This window comes from Gastrolobium bilobum, unplaced genomic scaffold, assembly GCF_033153095.1.
Source record: "Gastrolobium bilobum isolate Gb01-03AN ecotype WA unplaced genomic scaffold, APGP_CSIRO_Gbil_v1 utg24721, whole genome shotgun sequence".
NCBI classification, from domain to species: domain Eukaryota; kingdom Viridiplantae; phylum Streptophyta; class Magnoliopsida; order Fabales; family Fabaceae; genus Gastrolobium; species Gastrolobium bilobum.
Window position 1 is genome coordinate 63,628 of NW_026899863.1, and position 27,856 is coordinate 91,483.

At 31.0% G+C, this 27,856-nt stretch overlaps 3 protein-coding genes and 1 non-coding gene across 6 annotated transcripts; 3 read left to right on the forward strand and 1 right to left on the reverse strand.

The window, feature by feature from the left end:
• The first annotated feature begins 2,911 nt into the window (after nucleotides 1-2,911).
• LOC133293983 (uncharacterized) lies at nucleotides 2,912-9,627 on the forward strand. The gene is made up of 10 exons (XM_061492621.1): nucleotides 2,912-3,152; nucleotides 4,011-4,116; nucleotides 5,262-5,322; nucleotides 5,421-5,713; nucleotides 6,244-6,383; nucleotides 7,157-7,231; nucleotides 7,915-8,005; nucleotides 8,369-8,572; nucleotides 8,680-8,724; nucleotides 9,050-9,627. Exons 1-10 carry the CDS (start codon nucleotides 2,961-2,963, stop codon nucleotides 9,127-9,129), a joined length of 1,287 nt encoding a protein of 428 aa, XP_061348605.1. The 5' UTR covers nucleotides 2,912-2,960; the 3' UTR covers nucleotides 9,130-9,627.
• A 304-nt stretch (nucleotides 9,628-9,931) lies between these two features.
• TRNAK-CUU (transfer RNA lysine (anticodon CUU)) lies at nucleotides 9,932-10,004 on the reverse strand. The gene has a single exon. It is a non-coding gene; the product is annotated as a tRNA-Lys (tRNA).
• Nucleotides 10,005-15,224: 5,220 nt separating this feature from the next.
• On the forward strand, nucleotides 15,225-18,081 carry LOC133293986 (uncharacterized). The gene is made up of 7 exons (XM_061492623.1): nucleotides 15,225-15,355; nucleotides 15,457-15,513; nucleotides 15,744-15,869; nucleotides 16,441-16,510; nucleotides 17,603-17,698; nucleotides 17,819-17,932; nucleotides 18,028-18,081. Exons 1-7 carry the CDS (start codon nucleotides 15,225-15,227, stop codon nucleotides 18,079-18,081), a joined length of 648 nt encoding a protein of 215 aa, XP_061348607.1.
• A 5,610-nt stretch (nucleotides 18,082-23,691) lies between these two features.
• LOC133293991 (protein cornichon homolog 4-like) lies at nucleotides 23,692-27,333 on the forward strand. 3 transcript variants are annotated; one of them, XM_061492629.1, is made up of 5 exons: nucleotides 23,692-23,791; nucleotides 25,274-25,455; nucleotides 26,635-26,757; nucleotides 26,851-26,910; nucleotides 26,997-27,333. In XM_061492629.1, the coding sequence occupies exons 1-4, from the start codon at nucleotides 23,720-23,722 to the stop codon at nucleotides 26,882-26,884; spliced, it is 411 nt and encodes a 136-aa protein (XP_061348613.1). In that variant the 5' UTR covers nucleotides 23,692-23,719; the 3' UTR covers nucleotides 26,885-26,910; nucleotides 26,997-27,333. The 3 variants fall into 3 exon arrangements, with proteins under 3 accessions (XP_061348613.1, XP_061348614.1, XP_061348615.1); XM_061492630.1 differs by having other exon boundaries at nucleotides 27,000-27,333; XM_061492631.1 differs by having other exon boundaries at nucleotides 27,006-27,333.
• Nucleotides 27,334-27,856: the final 523 nt, after the last annotated feature.

Genomic DNA, 27,856 nt, shown 5'->3' on the forward strand with positions numbered 1-27,856 from the left:
ATTTAGCCCATTCTATGCTCTTTGTCTCTTAGCTAATAACTTAATACACTATTAGTGGAGTTGAAAACCCAGCGCACGGGTGTCTTCTTGTTCTCGCGGTCCTCTCAAAGTTCAAAACTCCAATGATATTTGCTCTTAAATTGGTGCTTTTTTATTCTGAAATTTTTTTAATTTTCTTGTGATTGATTTTATTTTGTGAAGATTTGCTTGTCAGAGTAGAGTGCCTTTTAAGTGTTTTGTTTTTTTAGTGTTTCCTTCAATATTTGAAGTGGCATCACAGTCTTAACTTGGAGTCTTGGTCTCAATCCTTACAGCAAAGACTTCTTTTCTTCTCGGTTTGAGCTACAACACGTTTCAGGTTTGGTCTTTAAACCATAACCTGGCTATTTGGAAGTGAGTTTCTTCTTCTTGGTTTCACTTACATGGCAACCAAAATAAGAGCTCATCTTGGTTTATCCACAGTCCATTAAGTGATTTTCTGGGTTATTATTTTTCTTTTTCTTTTTTTTTTGGTACCCAATCCCTGTTCGCTGTTAGTCTAGCTCCCTTTCACCGCCAAACAATTTTAGCTGACCTCTATGTTAGCTACCTCTCTGACGTTTGTGAAAAAATCAATTAAAAACTTTTATTTTCTTAAATGATTATCTCTATTAATATGATCTTGTATGAGCAACTAGGGATGAAAGTGGGTTGGGCTGAGCCAAGCTTTGTCCTGAAAAGTTCAAACTTATGTCAAAAAATTTCAATTTAACCTGGCTCAAGCCTAATACGAGTCTAACTGTTAGCCTGACTTGACCCGTTTATAAAAAAACAAATGGCCTGGTCTAGCACATTAGCCTGTTAATTTTTAACTTCCAAGCAGAATCATGAATCAACTTCACAAAATACTCAAATTTCATTGCTAAACCAAAAATCACAATTTTAACGTCCAAACATAATCATGAATCACAACAAAATTCATCATAATTTGCACTTAACTCACTTTCAAAAACAAAATGCTCAAGCTAAAGAACATATATTTCATCAGCTCCAACAAACAAATTCATACTATGTAAAATAAAATAATTACATGAATCCAACGAACACATCATGATGCTTGTAGTAAGTATAAGCTCTCCTAAAAACCTTTTAATATATTCATATACACAATCTAACATGTTGAGATATTGTTTCCTCCTAGATAAGAAATAAAGTCAGATTTTTATTAAAATATAATCGAATATAATTGAGTTATAAATAATTACAGTTGATTAAATTTATATTTCTTGTTTTTTCAAGGCATACTTATCCTATTTTATTTTATTTAAAACAAATAATACAATATAGGCCGGCTCGTAGGCTTATAGGCCAGGCCTTGTGAAAGTCGGCCTACGGCCTATTATTAAACAAGTTTTTTCATAGCCCAAACCCGGCTTATTTTACGAAATATACTGGGTCAGGTCAGGTCTGGCCTGACATAGGCCGAGCCGTAGGCCCTTGTAGGCCGGCCCGACCCAGTTTCACCCCTATGTGCAACCATGCCGTATTGCAATTTGGTTTCTTTATGAGCAAAATGAATTATTAGGCAAATCCCAGGTTAGTTTTTTTATACGTTTGCTTTGATATATAATAGTTGCCTATTATTTATTTGAATTTTCAATATTATGTGACATTATTTAGTAAATAATTTAGATAAACATGCTAGAATTCATGGTAAATTTTTTTCCTAATAGATTTGTGTAATTACGATAAATGTTTTGATAATTTGACGTGTCAAATTTTTTGGCCCCAACTAAAATAAAATTTTGGCTCCGCCACTGGCCGGAGATAAAATTATCTCCGACAGCTTGAGAAACGATAAGCTCAAAATATTAATCACATATATATGAGACAAACATAACAAATTATATTTCCAAAATTTTATCCAAGGGTTTAGTATGTATCCTTTTAAATGATATAAGTTGTGTCCTTTTAATTTTTTTACTCTATATACTCCCGTAGTACATAATTATAACATTTAAAACTGTTTTTTTTTTCACTTTTTACATAAGATGTGATTGAGAAGAGAGAAAACAAAGTAATTTTTCATATTATATCTATGGATTATCAAAATTACATAAAATAAAAAAACTAAAAGAGTTTAAAGCAGAAATAATTTTCCATTTATCGAAACTCCAAAATTAGGGGTATTCATCAACCGATCCAAACCGATTCAAACCGCGGTAACCGAACCGAAAAATCGATAAACTAATAAACCAAAAACCGAAAAATCGAAAACTGAAAAAAAATCGCAAATTTTAATTGGATTAGATCGGTTTTTGTTTTTGGATGGGTTGATAAAAACCGATCCAATCCAAATCGATCCAATATATTAATTCTCCTATACCTACTTGAATCTTTCCACAATCATAGGTCAAAAGTTTTTAAACCCGAGACTCATTGGGTATCAACTAAACTCAAGAAAAAATCTAGTCACATCTCATCAACAATTTTATATTTGTAGAGTTTCATATCTTATTGCTAAAAAAAAACTATATTATAGTTTACTAATGCTTTTGTATTTAAAAAAATAATAATTTACAAAGTCAATATATACAAAAGATGTTATTTTGCATAATAATCATGAAATAAATTTTAGGATTTTCAAAAAATCGAAAATCGATCAAATCCAAACTGAAAAAAATTGGATTGGATCGGATCAGATTTGAAAAAAAATTCAAACCGAATAGATGATTATATGATCAAACCAAAAGAATTAGATCGAATAATTTTTACTTCTAAAATCGATCCAATCCAGACCGCGAATATCATAACATGCAGCTGAAGAGTCTATTAAGAATCCACGTGTGCAACGCCCAAACAGGCAAACAATGGTCTTCTTCCATTGTCGTGTCGTGTAAACCCCCCTCCCCCCAAAACCTTAACCTGTGTCGTTTCGATACAAATCAAAACTCTCTCTCTCTCATTAGAAGTGTGAAGAAATGGATCCAGTGTTACCCATTGTGGCGCTGTCGCTTTTGTTGGGTGCCATAATTGCCTTCGTCTTCTTCAACACTTACTTTCGCAAGCGCCAATCGGAGGTCCGATCCATTGCAAATCCGGATCCGAACCCAATATCCTCCAAACCCCCTCCTCCCAAGAAATCTCACTCCAAACCCCATTCCTCTGATAAGGTCTTTTCCTTTTCCAATTCGGTTTTTCGCTTTTGCCTCTAAAACCAATTGGGTTCTTAATGAATTTGAATTCTTGGGTTTACATGCATTGGCTTTAAGTGATAAGAAAAACAAAAATAATAAATAAAATAAACAAATTAATGCTTTTCCTCTTGTGGGTATGTCTGGAATGAGGTACTCGCTACTGGGTTTTTTTCTTTGTATTGTTGTTTTGCCCTTATGTTTGAGAAAACTGAGTAATTTCTTAGTTTACAAGTGTTGGGGTTTGGATGATGTTAATGGGATGTTGGATTTGAGTGAAAGAAGCTTACTTTTCCTATTAAGGATGTCTCTGGAAAGTGGTATTGGTAACTGAGTTATTTATTTATTTATTTATTTATTTTCTCTATATTGCTGGTTTGCTGTAGTGTTTGTGAAAATTGAGTAATTCACTTGTTGTTTCAGAAGCTTGCTTTTCTTTTGGGGGGTTTGGATTGCATTGATGGGTTATTGGATTTAAGTGGAAAAAGCTTACTTTCTAGTTGTAGTCTGAAGTTTGTTAAAATGTTGATCAAGTATTACTAAGTATGGTTTTGTGTAAATTTTAAGTTAATTTCTGATTTGATAGATAAGAAATTCTAATTTTTCTTTCATTAAAATGGGTTTTGGGATAGCTTAATGGTCTTCAGTTGTTGCTGTGGATTTATACTCCTCAGCTGTTGTGGTGTTTTTTGTTAAAAATATGAGTAGGCGTAGAGTTTGTAAGCTGAAAAGCCTTATGAGTAAAACACAATGTATTTGGAGAACCAGCAAATCTGCTGTGATTTATTTTATGGTTTGGTTTTTGGTTGGATTAAACTTTTGTTTATGGAACATTAGGATCAAAACAAGCGGCATCATCCGTTGGATTTGAACACCTTGAAAGGCCATGGAGATGCAGTTACAGGCATATGCTTCTCCCCTGATGGCCGAAATTTAGCAACAGGTATTCTAACATATTTGTTTACAGTAGATATATGTAATTGTGTTTTAAGTTTAATGCCTTTTAAGTTGATTTCATCAACCTTCATGGAAATGCTCATATACTATTTGCACACGCGCACACAAACCGTAAGAGCCGTCTTCATGGCTCTATTTTTCTCTGTATATTATTCAAGTAAGTAGTGTCTATGAAGTTGATAGGACCCAGGACAACATGTTTATAGAATTAGTTTGGTGGTTAGAGTTGTACAAGCAAGGCCTTAGCTTAAATAGTAGGAGGGGATAGAAGAGATGGTTATTTTGAATTGTTAGCGTCAGAAAACCGAGCATTACTTCCCTTGTAAAAGGGGAACTCTTTGTTGAAGGGGAAATCCTTGGAAGGAGAGTTCTCTCATTTTTTTCTGTTGAGATTCAATAAACCTTTGCAGATTTGTTCTCTTTTTTTCTATTTCTCTCTATTTTGCAGTTCTCTTTCTTGAGGGCTTTTAACAGAAATGGTTGATGCACATCTTTTTATTCTACAATTCTAATTCTACTCATTTCCCACAACTACGAAAAGCCCATCCTGATCTTATTGTTGACTTGTTTATTATTCTTTTTTTTTTTAATAAAACAAGAAACTTCATTTTAGAGTGGAGGGAAAACAATAACTAGGGGGAAAATAACTTACCCGTCAAAATAAAGAAACTAAGACAAGAAGAAGGGTCAAAATGGCTTTAAAACACAACAGAGCTAACCAATCTCTCTCATATAAGAAATTATACATCCGTAAAACACTGTGAGCTGAGCAGCCATAAACATAATTTATCCTATGAGATCATAACATGTTTAAGAGACAAAAATTTACAGTCGAAGTTGTGGACAAACTGCTCCAGCCAATTGCACCAAGAAACTGCAAAGTTTGCATATTTCCCAGAATTTTTTGCCTCCTTATTTATTTGTCTTATTGTCATTAATTAATTACATTTTTGAACACGTATTTTTCCTTCTTTCTTTTCTAGATTTCTATGACAAAAGATTCCTAGCTGTTCTAATGGTCTTTTTCCCCCTTTTTTTTTTTTAAAAAAAACTTCACTTGTATGAGCAGTTGAGCATAATATATGAAACATTTGTTCCTAATTTCTTACAATATATTGTCTGTGCCAACAGCTTGTGCTGATGGAGTGGTGAGAGTATTTAAGTTGGATGATGCTTCAAGTAAAAGTTTCAAGTATGTGAATTTCAAGAGCCTCTTGATACATATACATATCATCTTAATCTCAAGCATGTTCCATGTGTATAAATTTTATTCTCTTAACTCGTTTGCAGGTTTCATAGAATTAATTTGCCTGCTGGAAGTCATCCAACGGCAGTTACATTTTCTGATGATGCATCATCCATGGTTGTGGCATCTAATACGCTCTCTGGTTGTTCATTATACATGTATGGAGAAGAGAAACCTAAAACTTCTGAAAATAAGCCACAAACAAAGCTTCCTCTCCCTGATATTAAGTGGGAACATCACAAAGTTCATGATAAAAAAGCAATATTGACTCTGTATGGAACCTCCGCAAGTTATGGCAGTGCTGATGGAAGTACAATTATTGTCTCATGTTCAGAAGGTATATTTTTTACATCATCCCCAATTGGAAACTATAAAGAAAATGTATGTTCTGTCATAATCTATGTATTTGTGGTCTTCTCACCTAAATGTATGCAGCAAGTATGAAGGGAATTTCAATTTTAACTCGAAATAGCTTGTGGAAAAAGAAACTCTTGTGTGGCTAAAGATCCACAAACTGATTTAAATAGAGTATACATTGCTATTTATGTTGTCTTTACTTCTCTAAACCTGTATATTTTACCACTAAAATACTGTAAATGGTTAAGTTACCAACTCTATATTATATCACCTAACGAGGCACTTCTAAATCAACATCAACATCAACAACACCTTTATGCTGAGACATTAAATTATTAACTAAAATTTTGTTCTGGCATGAGGTTTCTGCTACTAGTGAAATCAAATGCATTATGTTTTATACTTGTATTTCAAATAGCATGAAATTATTGGCACTATCTTTATGCTGAGATATAATGCTTGATGGTGTCTTTCTGAAACCTCTGTCCTAAAGTTTGATTTCTAATTCAGGGACTGACATCATTCTTTGGCATGGAAAAACTGGGAAGAATGTGGGGCATGTGGATACAAATCAATTGAAAAATAACATGGCTGGCATATCACCCAATGGACGTTTTATTGCAGCTGCAGCATTTACTGCAGATGTTAAGGTGATGTTTAATGTATATTTTTATGTAATTTATTTGGAGTTACTAAGATATTTTATGTATACACACACACACACACACACACACACACACAGAGAGAGACACACACACACACACATAACCAGTACGAGCTGGGATTGATCCAGGTTTATTCCTTATCTTCACCTCAGCAACGAGGCTGCATCCAGTCAGTTTTAATCCATTTGGTTCTGGCCTTGAAAATTGATTTTGTATTGCATTTATTACAATTCAATTGAAAAAAGGGAATAAGCAACATGGCGAAGATGTTAACTGACTCATAAGGTTATTCTTGACTTCTATTGATGTTTGTATGCAGTTTATGGTAAATTGTTGCTATAAACATTGCTGTGTGGAAAAGTTGGTAATCTCAAAAATAAATATATTTGAGCACTTCAACTTAAAAGTAACTTGCCATGCTTCTTATTCTTTTCCTGCTTTTGTATATCCAACCACCTTCATTCTCCATTGTTCTCTTGCTATCTGTAATTATCTATTGTTTCTCTCTCTCTAGACATATAAGTATAACACCTTTTACTTTAACTCAATGAATGGTTAATCTGCAATTGTGGACCCAAGCAATTTTCAATATTGTGGCCAGCGAGAAAAAAAGGATTTGAGGGAGAAACTTGACTTGAGAGACTCAAGTAGTCTGTTTTCATTGATTCTGATTGAAAAATCGTATCAGAATTTTACTGCTTCTGTATTACTAATGCTTAATATGTTCTTCACTGTTGCTTGTTTACAATGTCTGCCAGGTGTGGGAGATTGTATATGCAAAGGATGGATCTGTCAAGGAAGTTTCAAAAGCTATGCAGCTTAAGGGGCATAAGGTTTAATATTAGTATTATCATTTGTTGGGTGATTTCAATTTTAAATTAAGGTCCCATTTTGACATGTGTCGATTTTGCAAGCCCGAAATTTTTACATTATACTTTCCATCAAATGCATCAGATTTTCATTTATGTGTGAGCTATATTTTGCGCTAATTTTCATTTATTTTGATGCAGTACAATCTTATATTTTCATGTATTATATTAGATTATCTTGGATTAATGGAAATTTTATGAGTATGATGTGCATGACGCAATCTTTCAATTCAACTATGGATTTTGTGAAACATCATTATTTGATTTACATGTTGACAGATCCTAATCCATATATGTATGGGTGGTTTACAATTTAAACAATAGAATAAAGGGTGATTTTTCAACTTTTTTATTTTAGTTTCTCACATGAATCTTTATAGGCTCTATACATAAATTTGGATTACTTTTATCTTACTCTAAATTTCTTATGTATTTCAAGTACTAAATCAAGTGTATTCACGAGTATAACTTAATGTTATTTTTCCCTGGGGCATAAAGGAAAAATAGCTCGCTTTAGCATTATTTAATTTTTTCAAAGGCGATTGAAAATGAAATAAATTATAGTTCACTAGCATCCTCATTTCCTCCTGGATTTTTCATCATCATCATTTTTTTTACAATGATTTTATTACTTCTCTTTGTGTCAGAGTGCAGTGACTTGGTTATGCTTTGCCCCAAACTCCGAGCAAATAATCACAGCATCTAAGGATGGTTCAATAAGAATCTGGAATATCAATGGTAAGCAAAATTTTACGATGATTATTATATTTCACTTGTCAAATTAGTATTATTTTTCTAGCAAAATCTCATGCCCACACAGTAACCTGCACTTGCTAATAATGTAAACTTTAAAGGCTCAAGAGAAAAGTTACATGGCGATGTTATTAATGAAGAATTCAAAGTAGTACTTTGATGTGATTCTATGGCTGAAAATGGACATATTTTAATTTCCCAAAGTTATTTTCTTTAGCCATAGTTAGAGAAAAATGTGCTTGTTATTTAATCAAAGAAGTAGGATTCTTATGGAAATGTTTTCTGAAGGTCTCGGCTTTTAATTATTCAACTCTTCTCACCTGTATTTTTTTTTGTTTTATCTTGAAGTTCGCTATCATCTTGATGAGGATCCAAAGACACTGAAGGTGTTCCCGATTCCTCTTCATGATTCTACCGGTACTACATTGCACTATGATCGCCTTAGTATTTCCCCTGATGGAAAATTTTTGGCTGCAACCCATGGTTCAACATTGCAGTGGTTATGTGTTGAGACTGGAAGGGTTTTGGATACAGCTGAAAAAGCCCATGATGGTATGGCCAAGCATCAACCTTTTGATATTTCCCATTCTTGCAATTAAAAAGTCAAGTAATCTTCTATCTAAGATCTTCAATTCATTGATTATTTTCTTCGCTTGCAGGTGACATTACATGCATTTCATGGGCTCCTAAAACTGTTCCAATGGGTAAAGCTGTTAATCTGACTCCATTCCTTTCGGTTCTTTACATAATTTAATTTTCCCAACATATTTCCATTATTGGCACACAAATTTTCGTTCAAATCTTTCTCATGTAGTTTGAGTTTGCTAGGCAGTGTTAGAAGATAATGCCAATTATGTAGATAACTGTACAATGAATTTGACTTAAAATGTGAGGAATACCAAGATATGTTTGGATTTTGTGGACATGTGTTTGTATTTCCATCAATATGATGCCTACAATGTATCTTATGCTAACCAACATGTACTTTTTTTTTCTTTGTCATCTTAAATATTGTGGTGCCTTTTACAGGAAATGAACAAGTCTTGGTTTTAGCCACAGCCAGTTCTGACAAGAAAGTCAAGTTGTGGGCATCTCCATCGATCCTCTAATCCTGAATGCACCAATTGCCATCGTAGCATGCCTGAGTACTTAATGACAAGTAATTTATGTTGAAGAGAGATGCTTCAAAAGTTCTCAGCTTTGGTCTCTTCCTCTTTGGTTGTTCAGTCATTTTTACAACTTGATTAAAGCTTGCATAATATCATGCAAAGTTGAATGACAAAACCAGGATGAGCTGAAATCGGTGCACAAGTCGTTCTGTTGCTGCTTAGCTTAGACTTGAATCTTACACCGAATTTTGTGACAAATAATTTGTATACGCATATAGATAATGTTGTTGGTTTTGGTTGTGCTAATGAGTCTGACGTGAATGATGAGGGTGATGAGAGAATAGTGCTAATGTTAGTATCTATGGAAGATGACATATTGGACATGTTGCTAGTGGCAACAGTATGTCCCTTATTTAAAAAACTTTTTCATATTTTCTGCACCATGGTGAAGACATTATTATACCTTTTCAAGTTTCAAATCTTGGAGATGGTTTGATTGGGAAGTAACTTGAAATCTTGGTTTGAACTCCAAATATTTTTTCTGAGTTAACAAGAATTGCAACAAAATTCACTGAAACACTTCGTTTTTTGCTCTTAGCCAAACTTAAACAATACTCAAAGAGCTATTGTTCAAGGTGTTGTGAAAACATGAAGAGGTATTTTAGAGAATTATGTGGCACTTAATGGAAGTACGATGCTACAATGTAAAGTGTAGCTTCAACGTGAAGTGGCTGTGGCATGAAGCTAAAGGGGCTTATAAAGAGAAAAGGACATAAATAAGACCCAAGTAACAAAAACGAAACGCCCACCGTGGGGCTCGAACCCACGACCACAAGGTTAAGAGCCTTGCGCTCTACCGACTGAGCTAGACGGGCAGCTTTTACTCAAATTTTGTTCCTTATTAGATTTAATTAATGATTTGTAAAATTCAAAATAAAGGTAATGTTTCTTTCACAAAATTAGAATGATTTTTTTGTTTCTATAATTTATCTTGTACAGAACGTAACTCAAACTAAAATTAACGAGAAAATAAAAAAAATTGGGTTGAGTGGTATTGAGTTAAATAAAAGAATTTAAAAAAAAACAAGTATATGCAAGAAAGTTAAGTGTAGGAGTTGATTACAAATAGAAAATGGTGTAAACATAACATTTGCTAGAAAAAATAATAAAGATACAAGGTAATTTTTAGGAAATATCACAATCAATCACATAAAAATATATTACTATAGTTTCCTCACGACACTCTTTACAATTAATATGATATAACGGAAATATAGTTAAAGTAATAAATTCTGGTTTACCGGGAAAAAAAAAATTCTAAGCGCAGAAGTTATTCACAATTACAAGTTTGAATTTTCCAAAAAAAGAAATAAATAAATAAAGTCCAAAATAATGCAAGACACTATATTAGAGCTTATAAATAACTCTTATCTAATTATTAATGAGAAAAAAATATCTCATGTTACTTTAGACAATTTTGTCTAACGTTCATCGAAACAACATCGTTTTAGAGTTGAAAAATTAAAAAATTAGAATGATAAAGACTATTATAACCCTGAAATAAATTAAAATTACAAAAATACCATGATTTTCGTCTCAAAATGACGTCGTTTCGATGAACATTAGATAAAGTTATCTAAAGTAACTTTAGAAAAAATAAACTCATTATTAATTTATTTAAGAAAGGAAGCAAGGAGTACACAAAGATTAAACAACCACTTTCTGTATTGTTGAGTATATCCATGAAAAAAAAAATGAGAAAGAAAGAAAAATTTATGGTGAGTAGGAATCAATTTGATAATATTATCAAATAAATTATTCTCTTATTTTAATTATCCAATTATATGATGGAATATTATCGAAAAACATTAAATGATGATGATAAAGTAACGAGTTGTGTTATCAAAAAAAAAAAAAAAAAGTAACGAGTTGTAAAAATACATATGAAGAAAAATAAGTATAAAATAAAGCAATATCATTGTAAAACATCAAATGGTTGTGACAACTGACAAGGCAATATATTAATAGTGAAAATAATAATGAAATAATATATTTAAAAAAAAAACAAAATGATTACTTGCAAAAGCAATAATAACAAAATGACAAGGCAATTTGCACAAGGGTCGAAAAGCAATACCAATACCTCCTTGCGCTCGAGCGCACATATGTTTGATTTAAATATGAATTTTATAAAAATTATGTTGTAGGAAAAGTGACTCTATAATGTTATAGAGATTCGTTTTGTGTGCCGTAATTTTTTTTCTTTTTTCTTCAAAAAGTGTGGGCTCCATAAAATATTGTGTGTGTAGAAAAGTTTGTTGTGTCATGTTAAATGACAAATGCAGACCCCTTTAAATATATATGTTTTATGTTACAAAGTCATGCTTGTTATAATTATCGTTATTTGCTTATTGGATTGTATTGTATCTCACTCAAATCATAGTTATATATTTTCATATAAAAATAGGGATATAGTCTTTGAATTCACTCATTTAATTTAATTGAGCAAGTCTTATTATTTTTTAACAGTGAGTATGACACTTTGTTCGTGTATAACAAAATTTGAATAACAATTTATAATTATACACATGGAATACTTATTGTGGCCTAGAGTTTCCATTATATATATGTAATTTGAATAACGAAATAGAACTGGAATATCCATTAACCAAATTAAATTTATAACACAAAATTATTTAATTAATATTGCCCACATAAATAAAATTTTCCAACAACTATGACTTCCAAAAATAGAATCTGGATTCCAAGTGTCATCGATGACACAAATTTCATTTGGTTAGTAGAGCTTTTTTTAATGTATTTTAAGGGTGACATAAAATGTTAATTAAAACATGATATATGACACAAATTGAGTCTATGTAATCATATTAACTTTGTAATTGATTAATCTAAAGCATTTCGCACCCCCCAAAAAAAAATCTAAATTGTTTAGTAGGCTACTCAAAATTACAGTAAAACATTTCATATTTGAAGCACATCACACCGAATGCCTCAGTGGCGGAATGCTTGGGCTAAAATTTAAGTCTTACTCGGTATAAAATGATCCTGATTCTATATGGGGCAAGATATTCTTACACCGGTCTAAGAGTTAGAAGTCTTACACTCAACCTTGACCATTGGTTCACTTGTATCCAATGGCTCTCATTACTAAAAAATTAGAGCCCTTAGATATAAGTGAGATCAACGGACAAGATTGAAAGTATAACTTACACTGGTGTAAAATGATCTGACCCATCATATATAATTATATAATTAATTATAATTTAGCTCGGTTTAAAATTATAATTTGACCCGGACTAAAATTTATAATTTGCCCTATTAGAAAAATAAAATATATTTGATAAGAGATTTGTATAAGTTGTATTAAGTTATGATATGAACTAATTAAAATTAAGAAAAATAAATACACATATAAATATTTGACTCAAATTTCGATTGTGTGTTTGGATAATCCACTTCCCAATAAAGTATTTCAAAGAAATTCAACACAATGGAATTACAAAGTAAAAATAATAATAATAATGTAATTCGTCTATGTCTACACAAAAAATATTTCACTAATCACAACCAAAATTATATAAACAATATCAGAAAAATCAATATCGTTGAAAACCTACAATCCAATTACACTTCTAGAAATTTTTAAGTAAACAAAATTTGGTTTAATATTAAACATGTATAAATTTATGTGAATCATGTTAAAAATATACTTGCCTCTAAATAATGTTTTTTTATGCTCGTCGTAAATAGACTGCTGACCTAATAATTTCTTTAACTTTCAAATGTCACACGCAAATAGTTTTACTACCTCTCTCGTACAGCACTACTTTACGCGCAAAAGCCGCGCTCACACGCTTTTTGTAGGTGTGTGCACATCTATTCTTACCCAAGTCATAAAAAGATTTAAGGACAATACTTTTATTTTTATTTTTATTTTTTGATAACATACTTTTATTCTTTTACAAGAGAGAAGAATTGTTTTCACACATAATCAAAATCTGTGTCAATTTCTTCTCTCGTCTAAAAAGAAAAAAATATTGCCATATATATATATATATGGTAAAATTATTTCTGTAGCCACTTTACGTACAGCAACAATAGGTGTATGCTTATGATTCTCCACATTTCATGCTTTTATACTTTGTATAGTTATGATTTTCCGCATTTAATGATTTCAAATATATATGGCAAATATTTGATTGTTACAGCAGCTGCAGAAATGTAGACCCCTATACACACACATATATATATATAGGAGAATATTATATTTACAACATATTTTCGTTTACAACATCTTACAATCATATCTTAACCGTTGATTTTCGTCAATCAACGGTTAAGATTTTCGCAAATCAAATTTATTAATTAATTATTAATTCACAATAAATGATAACCGTTGATTGACGGAAATCAACGGTTAAGATATGGTTTTAAGAGGTTGTAAACGAAAATAAGTTATAAGTATAACTTCCCCCTATATATATATACAGAAAAATATTTCTGCAGTTACTACGAATAAGTTATCTGCATTTACTCCCAAAACGACGTCGTTTTGGAATTGAAATATTAAAAAATTATAATTATAAAGACTATACTAACTATGAAATAAATTAAAATTACAAAAAAATCATGATTTTTGCCTCAAAACGACGTCATATTGGGCTTACTGCAGATAATTTATCTGCAGTAACTGTAGAAAAAGCGAATCCATATATATATATATATATACATATATATATATATATACATATATATATATATATATATATACATATATATATATATATATATATATATACAGGCTTATCGTTTCTCAAGCTGTTTGGAATAATTTTATCTTCGGCTACTAAATCATAACTGTACAAAGATGGATCAATGGTGATAAAGAAAGAGAGAGAAAAGAAATCATAATCATTCAAAGGTGAATCAATTAATATAAGGAAATAAATAAACAAATTTTAAAGTTTAAAGTTTGACACCTCATCTGAGAGCCGTTAAATCAAAAAGATCAATAGTGTCACATGCTTACAAATCAGAGTCGTTGATCTTTTTTGATCTAACAGCTCTCAAATGAGGTGTCAAACTTCAAACTTTAAATTTGACACCAGTTTCAAAGGACCCTACCCCTATATATATATATATATATATATATATATATATATATATATATATATATATATATATATATATATATATATATATATATATATGGTCTCCAGCTTCTCATGTTGTAGGAGAAGAAAATAAATTTCTCCTGCAACCAATTAACACTATGTACTACCGGTAATACATAATTGTAATATTAAAGTTGATTTTTCCCTCTTTGCCACGTCAGCGAACAGCCTCTGAGGAAGGAGAGAGAGAAAAAAAAAATAGTTTTTAAAATTCTAAATATGTACTATCGGTAGTACATATTGTTAATTCATTACAGGAGAAGAAAATTTCTCGTACAACATGAGAGCTATATATATTTCCCATATATACAGGGGAAGGATCCGTTTACAAATTTTTTTTACAAATTACACTAAGTATGACCGGTTATACACTCTTGATTGAAGTATGACCGGTCATACTTAGTGTAGTTTGTAAATATAACATTCCTCATATATATATATATATATATATATATATATATATATATATATATATATATATATACACTTGTTTGTTCATTGATTAACCAATTAATCTGATTTGAGCACTGTCAGACCTATTATATGAGGTGGCTCTCTTATGATTATTTTCTTAATTCATAAGTTCGTATTTAAGAGCTCTAATTAAGGGGAACAAACTTATTAGCGCTTGAACCAATAGTTATTAATATTTATTTTTTTTAGGATCCAAATTCATATGATTACCTCTTTTTGTGAGAAGTTGACATAAAAAAGCATATGGTTGTGATTAAATAACATGATCACATGACCACTTTTTAACATGAGAAGATCTAAATCCTCCTTAAATAGTGCTTTTACGGTAATAAGTCCATGAAGTGCCCACTTCCGGCACATACACTTAAAAATTGCTACATATTGCTTTTTAGCATTGGTTCTCCCCTTCACGTTCAGCTTCTAACTATGGCACTTTGTAGCACCTTTTTCAACTTCAACATTCACATCATCAAACACAAAAATGGTCCATCTTGTCCTCGTTTTCAACTCTATCAGAAGTTTGATAGCAAGATTCCCATCGATCAAATCAAACGAAGGTTCTCACTCTCCCTTTGTCACCTCATGAATATATTGTACCATTCATGCATGCCTTTAGTTTCTGATATTTCTCTCACTGCAAGTTGTTCCTGTCTTAAAGAGAGCTCATGCCGAGGAGTGGAGAATTAGCAACCATTGGTGCCATCTTCAACTTTAGGTGCATGCATTGCTTTGTTTTGGCAATGAGAATTGATCAAAATTATATAATTTCTTATTATAATATTTGAAGTTCTTTAATTTCTTGAAATAAAATGTACCTCTTCTTCCTTCAAGATATATTCTGATTACTTGATGGGAAATTCTGACCACATTTTATGAATATTGTATTTATGATTTCTTTTGGAAACAAGTGAAAAAACATTATTTTGAATGTTGTGTTTGGTGTAGTGGTAAAAAGCCTGATTATCTTGGAGTACAGAAAAATCCACCAGCACTGGCACTGTGTCCAGCAACTAACAATTGCATATCAACCTCTGAAAATGTCACTGATCGCACACATTATGCTCCTCCATGGTAAAAGTTTCCTTCCTTTTATTATTTAAAGTTTGAATTTTGGTTTATGGGATTATCTGAATTAGCTAAAATTTGTCATTGAAAATTTGGAATGATTGCTATGCTTTGATTTTCAGTATTTTTTTTTTCTGGCGTTATTATTAATTGAAATGGCATTAAGGTATACCATATTACCTAGATAATTGATTTGGGTTTATTCCACAAGGAATCATAGAGGCTATATCCATATGAATCACTTTGGCAATGGTGCGTGCTTGTGCAACAAATTACCATGTTTTTGAACCACGTCAAAGTAGTGCAAAGTTCAACAGTAGGTGTTGGGCATTGAGCCCTTGACTTATTAATATTTTGGAATCAGTGCATCCATTGGTTGTTGAATTTTGACTTTTGAATTGTCTACGCATTGAGCATTGTCCACTAAACCCACATAGTTGGAAAATGAATCATAGATAAATTGGTGGTGTACTTTGATTTTGATTTAAGATTTGTTATATCTCCAAAAATCTCTTAATAATCCTTCCAATTCTTAATAAAAGAAATATTAAATGAAAAAAGTTTTATTATTCTACAGGAACTACAACCCTGAAGGTAGGAAAGATCGTGTGAACAGAGAAGAGGCCATGGAGGAACTGATAGATGTGGTAATTGTAAACAAAAATTTTTCCCCTTAAACTTGTTTTTAAAAAATAAGACAAAATAATATGAGTGAGTAGTGTTACCACTTATCACTATGCTACTCTCAATTGTTTCATAAAATGCATCTTATAATATATTTATTATATAATTTAACATAAATTTTGGACAAAATATTCTAACTTCAAGTGTGGCTGGGAATCGAATCCAGTCTATCGGAGTGAGTGATGTTACCACTTATCACTAAGTTACTCTTAATTGTTGGTCAAAATGTATCTTATAATATATTTATTATATAATCTAATATTAATTTAATTAAACCAGTTGTGGAAGTTCATATTTGTTTTCTTTTTTTTCATTTACATCAATTTGAACCAATAATTCAATAACTCAGTACCTCGACCGAGTGGATGACCGGCGAAGTTTTAAAATGCTGCTATAAATATCTCATCACCTCTCCAGAAAAAGCATCTTGATCTCTATTGCTCATATTACTAAAACTCTATCAAATTCTATTCTCATCGGCCATAACTGAGTTTATTCGTCTATTTTCATTGAGGCCTTAACGATAACCTCCTTGACTTATACTTCATAGTGCTACTGTTGGAAATAATCAAGTGTGAATGAGTATTGGTGAAATAAGTCTCATATAGTCTAGACTTGGACCAATTGAGGACCATATAAGTGTAAAAGATCCAACAACCTACAGTTTTAAGGTTTTGGATTAAGATATGTTGTCGGCTCACTTATTGTGGTTTATCATTTGGTCAATTGATGGATGTATCTCTTGTAAAGGGTTTTGGACTTCCCTATACCATTCCCAACAGTGGTATCAGAGCCAACGATCTGGCTAAGTATTTGGAAGGGTAAGAATGATATTAGCCTCACACTTGAGAGAGGATGTTGGAAATAATCAAGTGTGAATGAGTAGTGGTGAAATAAGTCCCACATAATCTAGACTCAGACCAATTGAGGACCATATAAGTGTAAAAAACCCAATAACCTACAACCTTAAGGTTTTGGGTTGAAATGTGGTGTCGGTCCACTTATTGTGGTTTATCATTTAGTCCGAATGTATCCCTTTATGGTTGATTTTACAGATAGAATCAACAATACCACCAGAAAAGTTTACACCAAAGATAGTAGAAAGGACAGAAGACTATCTTAGATTGGAGTACCAAAGCCCAATCTTGGGGGTATGTATGTAACTCTCATCTAAGGAAACTTATTATCCAAGAAAAAAAATAGAGTAAGCACATTATAGCTTCAGATGGTTAAAAGAACAAGCTTTAATTTTTTTGAACTTGTAATAACAGTTAGTGGATGATGTTGAGTTCTGGTTCCCACCAGACAAGGACTCGATTGTGGAGTATCGATCAGCATCCCGGTTTGGAAACTTTGATTTTGATGTGAATAGAAAGAGAATCAAGGTAAACTTTCCTCACTGATTATGTGTGTGTTCTCTGTAGCTATATGGTTACATGCATATTGATGTTATATATGAAAACATCTTGCTGGTTGATAGGCATTGCGACTAGAGTTGGAAAAGAGAGGATGGGCATCTCAAGACTCAATATGAGGATCTTAAAGCATAAATAGTTGTTTGTTTTTCACATGCATGCTTTACGCTTTGGAATAATTTTGTATAAGACTGAAAAACCTCAAGCAGTGAAAGAATGACATTTCTTTGATATTAGGATTGCACAACCCATTTGACCAAGACAATATTTGTTTTACTAAGTAAATTGGAATGCATGATTTTTGCTATGAATTTATTATATTTATAATAAGGGAAATACAAGTCTCATATCTCATGCCCGCAGATATAACAAGTGTGGGATCCACCGTTTTAAAAAAAACATAAATAAAGTTGGCTCAACTTTTATGTATCAGCTGGAAGATATGTTTTCTCCCGCAACAAGATTAAAACATACCCCTTATGATAAAGGGCAAATCCCGGGATGCTTGACTTATAAGGATAGGAATAAGGGTTAATTATAAGCGTTCTTATTTTTATGTTTTTGCAAAGAGCTGTCTCTCAAACTCAAGGAATAATCTTAAGCTACTTAAGGCTGCCGACTAATATTAGATTTATAATCATGACAAAATAATGCAGACTATATGGAGTGGCTGCGGAGCTGATGTGGACTTGGATTGAGATAAAAAAAAAAACCATACTTTATGGGTTTTTCTAACACACTAGACTTGAATGACGCTAAGGTTGTACATATTAAGTGACATTATAGACAGAACAATAAAATATAAGTGGTTGAATCACAAGTATGGGAAACAAAAGAACACCCTCCCCGGTAACATAGACATGCATAATGATCTTGAGCCGAAATTGTAGCGTGCAAATTGCAGAGTGGTGCTGCAATGCAATTGTGAAGTGGGGTAACATTGCAATGTTTTGCCTGGTGGGAGGAATTAGTGGAATGAGACAAGGCACAAAATGCGCATGACAAGAAGATCCAAAAAAAAAAAAATATATATATGTCCCTTCAACTGCATAAAAGAGAAGTTATATGCAGCAGTCACCTATTTTCAGGATACGATTCTATATCCTAAATTACATGCTGGAGATAACTTCTCTCTAGCAAAAGAAGATTAATAGCGCCAAAAAAAAAAAGGTGGTCATAAGAAATATTTTTAGTTAAAATAACTTTTTAAAGGTTGATATAAAAAAACATTTAAATAAGAAAAGAAATTTGGACTAAAAAAGTGTTAAATAAGTTTAAGGAAAATAGAAGAATATGTTGTATGAAAATGATTATGTCACGCTATAGACACAATCAATGTGGACCCCACCACTTTCTTTCCTTTTCTTTTCTTTTTCTTTTTTCTTTAAAAATGGTGAGGTCCATGTTGGTTGTAACCTATGATGCACGGACACTGGACACGGGATAGACACGACACGCCGACACGTTAATTCTAAAAAATATCATATTTGGACACGTTGGGACACGTTTTGATATTAAATAAAATTTTTAATATATATAATATGGGAGAGGTTATACTTACTACCTCTCTTTCTTACTACTTCTTACTATTAAATTTTAGTCGTTGATTTTCGCCAATCTAACGGTTAAGATTTATTGGAAATTAATAATTAATTAATAAATATGATCCAATAAATCTTAACCGTTAGATTGACGGAAATCAACAATTAAGATTTAGTAGTAAGAGGCAGTAAGAAAAAGAGGTAGTAACTATAACATTTTCCAATATAATATAATTTATATTTAATATATATAAGAGTCCATCATAACTCATATAACCAATCAAATATTTAAATTTCATAACATAAATATAAATAATTTTTCGTACTTTGTTAATTTTTCATGTCAAATTTCATAACAGAAAAAAAATTAATTTATAAATTATTTCTTTTATATTTAGTTAACAAAATAAAATTAAGATTAAAAAAAAACGTGTCTGAGCGTGTCCTAGCATTGACCGCATCTCGGAAAAAGTTGACCGTGTGTCGAAAAACGTGTCGCAATGTGTCGGAGAGTTGACCGTGTGTCCCCAAATGTTGACCGCGTGTCCGAGCGTGTCCGACACGCAAATTTTTTTTGGATGAGCGTGTCCGTGCTTTACTGGTTGTGTCAATAGCATGACATATCTATTTTCCTACAACATAATACTTCTATTTCTCTGAGGGGGTGTTTGGTAGGTAGATTTTTTTGAGAATACTAAGAAAGAGGTAGATGGAATTCATAAATGACCATGTTTGGTATGGAGTAGGGAAAATTTGCTAAGGACAAAAATTTTGATGGAGAAATTTTTGTAGTGTAAAAATGAAAGAAAATGCCCATTTGGAAATACCACTTTGATGGTGGTATTTTGATTTCCCTAGCAAACTCAAACTTGTAGCAATTTTACACCAAAATTTTTTCAGTAATATTTTGATCTACTAAATAATTTTTTTTAACTTTTCCTGAAAAATCACTTTCCCACAATTTTTCCAGTAATTGTATTTCTTTGGTAAAAAAAAAAATTCTCTACCAAACACTCCCTAACTTTAATGGGACAAAATGTTTGACTTTCAAATAGAAAAGAATTCTAAAACTACATACGGGAAATTTTATTCTATGGTCGCCCCCTCCCCTTTTTCTTCTCTCTCTCCTCTCTCCTTCCTATTCTCTCAACAAGGACCACAAGGCCAGGAGTCTTGAATATTGTCTCTACATACGGAATGTTTGTGGTTTTTCTTATTATTTAAACTTTTAAAACATTTAATCAAATGTTTGTTATCACTCCATGAAAATTGGATAATAACAAAATGAAAAATAAAAATAAATCATGTTAAAAAAATTAGAACATTTGAGCACTAATACCTTTTTAATTATTTGATTCATTTTGAAAAAATATATATTATCATTTAATTATGTAATAATACATTACTAAAAATAACTTTAAACTTTTATATAATTATTATAGATAATGCATAATTGAATTATTTATCTTGAGATTATATTTATCTTGAGATTATATTAATTTTAATAATTATAATATTTTTCTAATTTTAAATTGACTTCGTTTCAGTCACATAAAAATATTACTAGAGAAATAATAAACTAATAATATATCATAATTAAAGGGGTGTATTGGATTATGATTTTAAAAGAATATTTCGTGATAAAAAAATCTAATAGATTTTAAAAGACTATCTAGAATTGTAGTAACTTTAAGGACTTTTTTAAAAAAAAAAAATTCAATTCAGATTTTAAAGGATTTTAATATAATTTATAAGATTTAAAAGGACAATGATATATAAGATTTTAAAAATGAAAATATAAGAAACATGTTGCAGGAATGATATTGTTCATTCCTGTAACCATTTTTTAACTATGTATTCTCGGGACTACATAATTAAAAAAAGTAACTTGAATATTACAATTATGTATTTTCGGGAGTACATAGTTAAAAATGAGTTGAAGGATGTCCTGTAACAGATATCTGATGCACCCTTTTAAAAAATCATATAAATTTTTAACAAACATTTAAAATTACAAGAGTCAATAAAAAAAATGCAATGATATTAATAAAAAATAATAAAAGCTAATATAATTTTCTCAATCAGTAATTTGATGTAACTTACGCTCCATGCATTAGCATCTTCTCGTTCTTGCTCTTGGGTTTGATCAATGGGTTGAAAATTATTTTCTTCACTTGGCATCAGAACTGTGCATATATAATTATAAGACCCACAATTTTTTTTATTTATTAAAATAATTCAAAATTTGCATATAAAACATAAAGTTCATGATAAAATTCCATTTGAAATTTTTTACGATTGATTTTGGAAACCTTGGGATTTTTGTTCCACGTAATGAGAGTTTTCTAACCATATATCATATGCATATTTTCATTGACTATTCTAAGAAAATTTCGAATATGAATTTCTGGGTTTTATAACATGAAAGATTAGAAAATTTCTCAAATATTTTCAATTGATTTTGAAAAACAAGCTTTTAGTTATCTATTGGCACAAATTGTTTGAAATCATTTCCTATAATAAAGGAATTTTGTTCACAAATGTATTGTTACGAAACATAGAGTTTATATTATGAAAGTTTCAATCTTTCTTTAAATCGATCTTGTTTCATTTTATGTAAAACGAACATTGATCTGGGGATTTTCGTTCCCATGTTGTTTTCCCACTCATGTTATTTTTAATACAAAAATCACATATTTTTGTGGTAAGAAAAATTGCGACCCATAACTTGAAAAATCATTTTTAAACTTCCGAAATCTCTCAAAAATTGCTCAAAACTTTGCTATTTTTTATATAAATTATATTTGAATCTTGTTAGGTCGTTGTTTCTGTATTGTTTTGTTATAAAAATCGTTTAAAAATCTGCTATTTTTTGAGCTTTCACGAAGCTCTTATAACGGAACCTAATTTCAAGCTGGTCGACCAGCAAAAGAAAATGAAGACACTATAATATAGAAAGCTTAATAAATCTTAGAGTTAGGATGAGATTGTGAGAGAGACATTTTATTTGTACTTCTCACTCAAAAGCCATACGAAATTCACACCAATAGAAAATCCACTAAAAGGAAAAGGATATTGTAACAACCAACTAGTGTTACTACCAATCAATTTCACTGTTAGATTTATTTTCATCTTTGTATGGTTATGATTTTCCATATTTAATAATTTATATTTATTTTCACCTTTGTATGGTCATGATTTCCTATATTTAATGCTTTCATTTTCACCTTTGTATGGTTATGATTTTCAATATTTAATGCGAAAGCATTAAATATGGGAAATCATAACCATACAAAGACGAAAATAAATATAACAATTGGATCAAAATAATATTGATCTAACGGTGAAATTGATTGGCAATAATATTTATAGTAACACTAGTTGATTATTACAAACTTACAATATCCTACCCCTAGAAAATTCACTAAAATCATCAGATTTTTAAATACCATAAGATTGTTTTTCTTTTATTTAAAATGTTGATTGAAATTTTGAATATCATCTGATTTGGACGAACTCTAAAATTATCTTTTAAAATCCTAATCAAATTTCAATCGTTTAAAATCATAATTGATTACCAACAGATTTTTTTTTCAAAAATAATCCTTTAAAATCTCAGTCAAATACACTTTGTTATTTTTTTTTTATTATATCATTTTTACCCTATTTATTTATAGGGTACATTTTTTCTGCGATTACTGCAGATAAGTTATCTGCAATAAGTCCAATATGACATTGTTTTGGGCGGAAATTATGGTATTTTTGTAATTTTAATTTATTTCAGGCTTATTATAGTCTTTATAATTATAATTTTCTAATCTTTCAATCTCAAAACGACGTCGTTTTAGAAGTAAATACAGATAACTTATATATATTAACTGGAGCAGAAATATTTTTCTGTTATTTATAATAAAAAAAGAGGAAAAAAGTATCTAATATTACTTTAGATAACTTTGTCTAATGTTCATTAAAACGATGTCGTTTTGGTGTTGAAAAATAAAAAAATTAGAATGATAAAGACGATTATAACCCTGAAATAAATTAAAATTACCAAAATACCATGATTGCTGCTCCAAAAGGACATCATTTCAATGAACATTAGATAAAGTTATCTAAACTAACTTTTAGAAAAAACAAACACTACAAAAAAAATTACCGACAACTTTTTTTAAGAAAAGCAGAGTACGAGGGAGAGGGGAATGCAGAGGTGGCTGTTATGGCGGAGGTGTTTTATTGGATATTAACGTTTGTTCTCATTTTGACACTTCTTTGTAACCTCGGTTACCAGGTTTGTTCCTCACATCCATTCTTATGTTCTTTAATCATTGCATACTCATAATTAACTCTTTCTTTGAATTCGATGTCCTTTCTTTGGTTTTTTTAAGGATTGCATTCATTGATATGCCCTTTGTCGATTTTTGTGGATCACCATAATTCTGTAGTCCTAATTAACCAGAACAACATCGCCAATATTTAAATTCTGGTTGAATCTGAATAATTCAAAAAAAAATTATTTTTTAAATTCTTGTTGATTTTTTTCTGCTTATTTTTTCACTATTAAATGCTTTCCATTAAAAGAAAAAGTGAAAAAGGAAGAAATTTTGTTGGATGGATAAAATAATTTATTTCGGGCGTACAAGGGCATAAAATTTCAATTCTAAAGGAGATTCAATATATTCTAGTTTGTTAGATATTGAATTTGGTGCTGGATTCTGATTTTATTTTTATTTTTTTAGTTAATTGAAATAATTACTTATTTTATTTTCATATTCATGCTTTTAAAAATTTTATTAAGTTGAGAGCCTTTCAGACTTCGGTAGTGTTAAGTGCTAACCCTGTGCTTGTATATGGTTTTTAGAACAATTGTATGGAAGAAAACCATATTTGTGTGATTAAGTGTGATTAAGAGCATTTAATTTGAGTCTCACAATTTTTATGCTTCATTTCTCTGTTTTGGCTTTTAGCATTCCTCTCAAAGAAAATGGCCATCATTTAGAAAGCTTCTTTTTCTTTTCTCCCAGTAAAATGTTAATGGCTTAGTTCTTTTCACTTTAATTTGAGTATTATTGTATTCCAGTGGATATATGGAGCTCTGCAATCTCATCATTGTAATTTGTATTAATTCCTAGTTACTTCAATGTTTCTCTTCTACAACTTTTCTCATCCAGAAAGATAGGGTTGTATTCTAGTAGTAATTCCCTAAAGATGTACCTACAAAACTACCATCATGTCTTGTATTGATGAAGTACCAAAACTATGGCTTTTAAAATGTAAAGAACCAATTCAACCCCAAACTTTAAGGTATTGGGTGAGGGCCTTTTTTATGGTTTATATTATTCTCTAACACACCCCTTCATGCAAGAGTCCTTTGAACTTGAAGCGTGGATATTACACAGACCAAATTTTTGGTTTACCTTGTGTTTAGCTTAAACTTTTAAGTTGAAATGGTTCTTTATATGGTATCACAGCAGTGACCACAAGGTCATGAGTTCGATCCTCACCGCCCCCCACTTTCTAGTGAAATTATCTTAAGGTTTTGAGTTGAGATGATTTTTTACATAAAATATGTTGTTGTAAACCATAGCTTGAGATAGTATGATACACTGCTAGTTTTAATTTCATTTTCTTTTTTTTTGAACAATAAATTTCTTTCTTCCAAGTTTGAACTTACAGCTCAATCATTGTCAACCATCTATAAGTGCAAGAGAGAAAATTTTCTGCTTACTACTTTGCGAAACAAATTTGACATCCCCTGAAATTTCTATTGCAGCTTATATTGTTGGTGGACCTGGAATTTGATTATATCAACCCATATGATTCAACATCTCGGATAAACCAGGTTATCTTGCCGGAGTTTATCACCCTAGGAATCTTCTGCTTCATGAACCTTATAGCAGGACATTGGTTTATATTCCTGATATCTCTCCCTTCCCTGTATTACGATTTGAGTTTGTAAGTTTTTTCTGCTTACCCTCTCAAAAAGTGTGTATGTTATTAATTCAGTCATGTTAAACTGCTGGATCTTATTATATCCATACAAGGAAGGATAAAACCAAAGGAGCAGATCTGATTTCATATCTTCAGACCTTATAGACTATAAAGGTTGATAAAAAGACAAAATAATTCTTCTTAAATTCTTTCACATGAAACATAAATTGGAGCAATGTATGAAGGCATTCATAGGCTGCATTTAAATTGTAATTGAATCAATTTTATCGCATAAAATTCGCTTTCATGTCCACATACCATAACTCGATACTCTTTAGTATAATTGTGTGAAGTTGGAATTTTAAATTATTGAATGTTGTTTCAGTAGGCTTCTCAATCTTCTTATTGGGAGAATTTGTGTTAATTTAGGGCTTGAGTAGGTTGGTAGCAAAACTCAATAAAGTGGAATGTATATGTGGCTGAGATTTTGGGATGCAAAACATTGTTTGAGGGGCAATTTCATGACTTAAGGGATTTAAGGGTTTGAATGGTGTGTAAAGGGTGTTGTCTAGACTCTAGGGCTTCCACTTGCAAAATGAAAGAAGAATGAACTTCAAGTGGTTGTTGGAACTGTTTCCAACACTTTAATTTGAGGGATAACCTTGAACGTTGAAAAGACACTAGGACTCTGGCCGTAATCATCATGAAAATCCTCAAATACTTTATATATATATAAGACTGTCAACTCATAAGTTAGAAGACATTATTAGAAACTTAATTAAATCAAGGACTATCAGAATTTTAGTTGCATAACTTTTAAAGTTTTGTCCCAGTTGAAATTGAATCGTAGTTTAGATTATAGTCTGAAATAAATTGGAGATGGAAATTTAACCTTCTGCCATGAGGTTTTGTTTCCTAAATGTGTAAGAATAGGCTGCACTGCCATCCCAAAAGTATCTTAAGCATGCAGCTGAAATTCAAATGATATGAATAATTAGATTGCAAATTTGATTCCAAAATTTGTAACATCTTGCCATTAAAGATGGATATTTGCAGCAGAGTGTAATCCTGTATTAGAAAATAAATGGAATCTACAAAGCATCGTTAATTTCAATCATTTATGTCTAAAATACAAGCAGTTATTACCTATGCACATTATTTCTAGCATATTGGTACACATCATGACTTGGAATCCAATATCAGGTACGTTAAAAGAGAACACTTAACGGATGTTACTGAAATCTACAATAAGGTGAAATGGGAGAAAAAGAAGCGGTTGTTCAAAGTTGCACATCTTCTTGGGCTATTTGTCGTTTCTATATTGAGGTATTGTGATTAGAAATGCATTCTTTTGTGAATTTTCCTGTACTATTTCAAAGGAAAAGTTGGTGACTGTTCTCTCATGCGAATATGTTTTAGCTTGGTATTGACCCTTACAGAGGATGTGCATTAACTGGTGACTTACCTTCCATGCCTGCTGTAAGTTTCCTATTCCTTTGTGTTAGAAAGTTAATTTATTCTTTGTATAAATATATCAGCTAATTAAATTCTTGAAAATATCAAAGAAGTTACAGGCTGAGGCATTCAATACTTTTGTGGACAAATCCATTGTGTGAGCTAAATTCCATGGGCAAGAGCCATGGTTAGAGCCATTTATGATGGACTGAGCTCCTTAGAGAGGAACATGTGACAATCCATAATGCTGCTTTAAGCAAGAAAGAGAGAAAACGGAGCTCCTAGTGGTTTAGGTACAAACATAAACTGCTGTGTTATATGCATATTTTTACTCTCATTTGCTGCCTATGCATGCAAACCATTGTAGCAGCAACAGCACCAAAGACCACTGACAATAACATTTTCTGATTGGTTTAAACGTTATTTATGAGAGTTGTAATATCCTAATTCTTTTTCCAGGGCTCTGCGACCTTGATGATTTGTTGATTTGTTAAACATGTATTGGTTGTTGTTTCTCATAATAAATGTTTAAAGTTTATAAAATGTAACCAACAATAAATAAATGTTGGGTTCGTTTTTTCTGCAGTTACTGCAAATAAATTATCTGCAATAAGCTCAATACGACGTCATTTTGAGGCGAAAATCATGGTGTTTTTGTAATTTTAATTTATTTCAGGGTTATTATAATCTTTATAATTATAATTTTCTAATTTTTCAATCCCAAAACGTCGTTTTGGGAGTAAATGCATATAACTTATCTGTATTAACTGCAGAAATATTTTTCTCATAAATGTTTTGACAACTAATAAGTACTTGTAAGTGGTGAAAAATGTGGATACCGTCCATGATAGTATATTATTAATGCATGAGAAATGCTTACAAAAGCCTAGTGCAATTAAGTTTCCTGTATTATATAAGGGATATATTTTTCTTATGTTGTAGGAAAAGAATTAACTCATGTTGTAGAAAT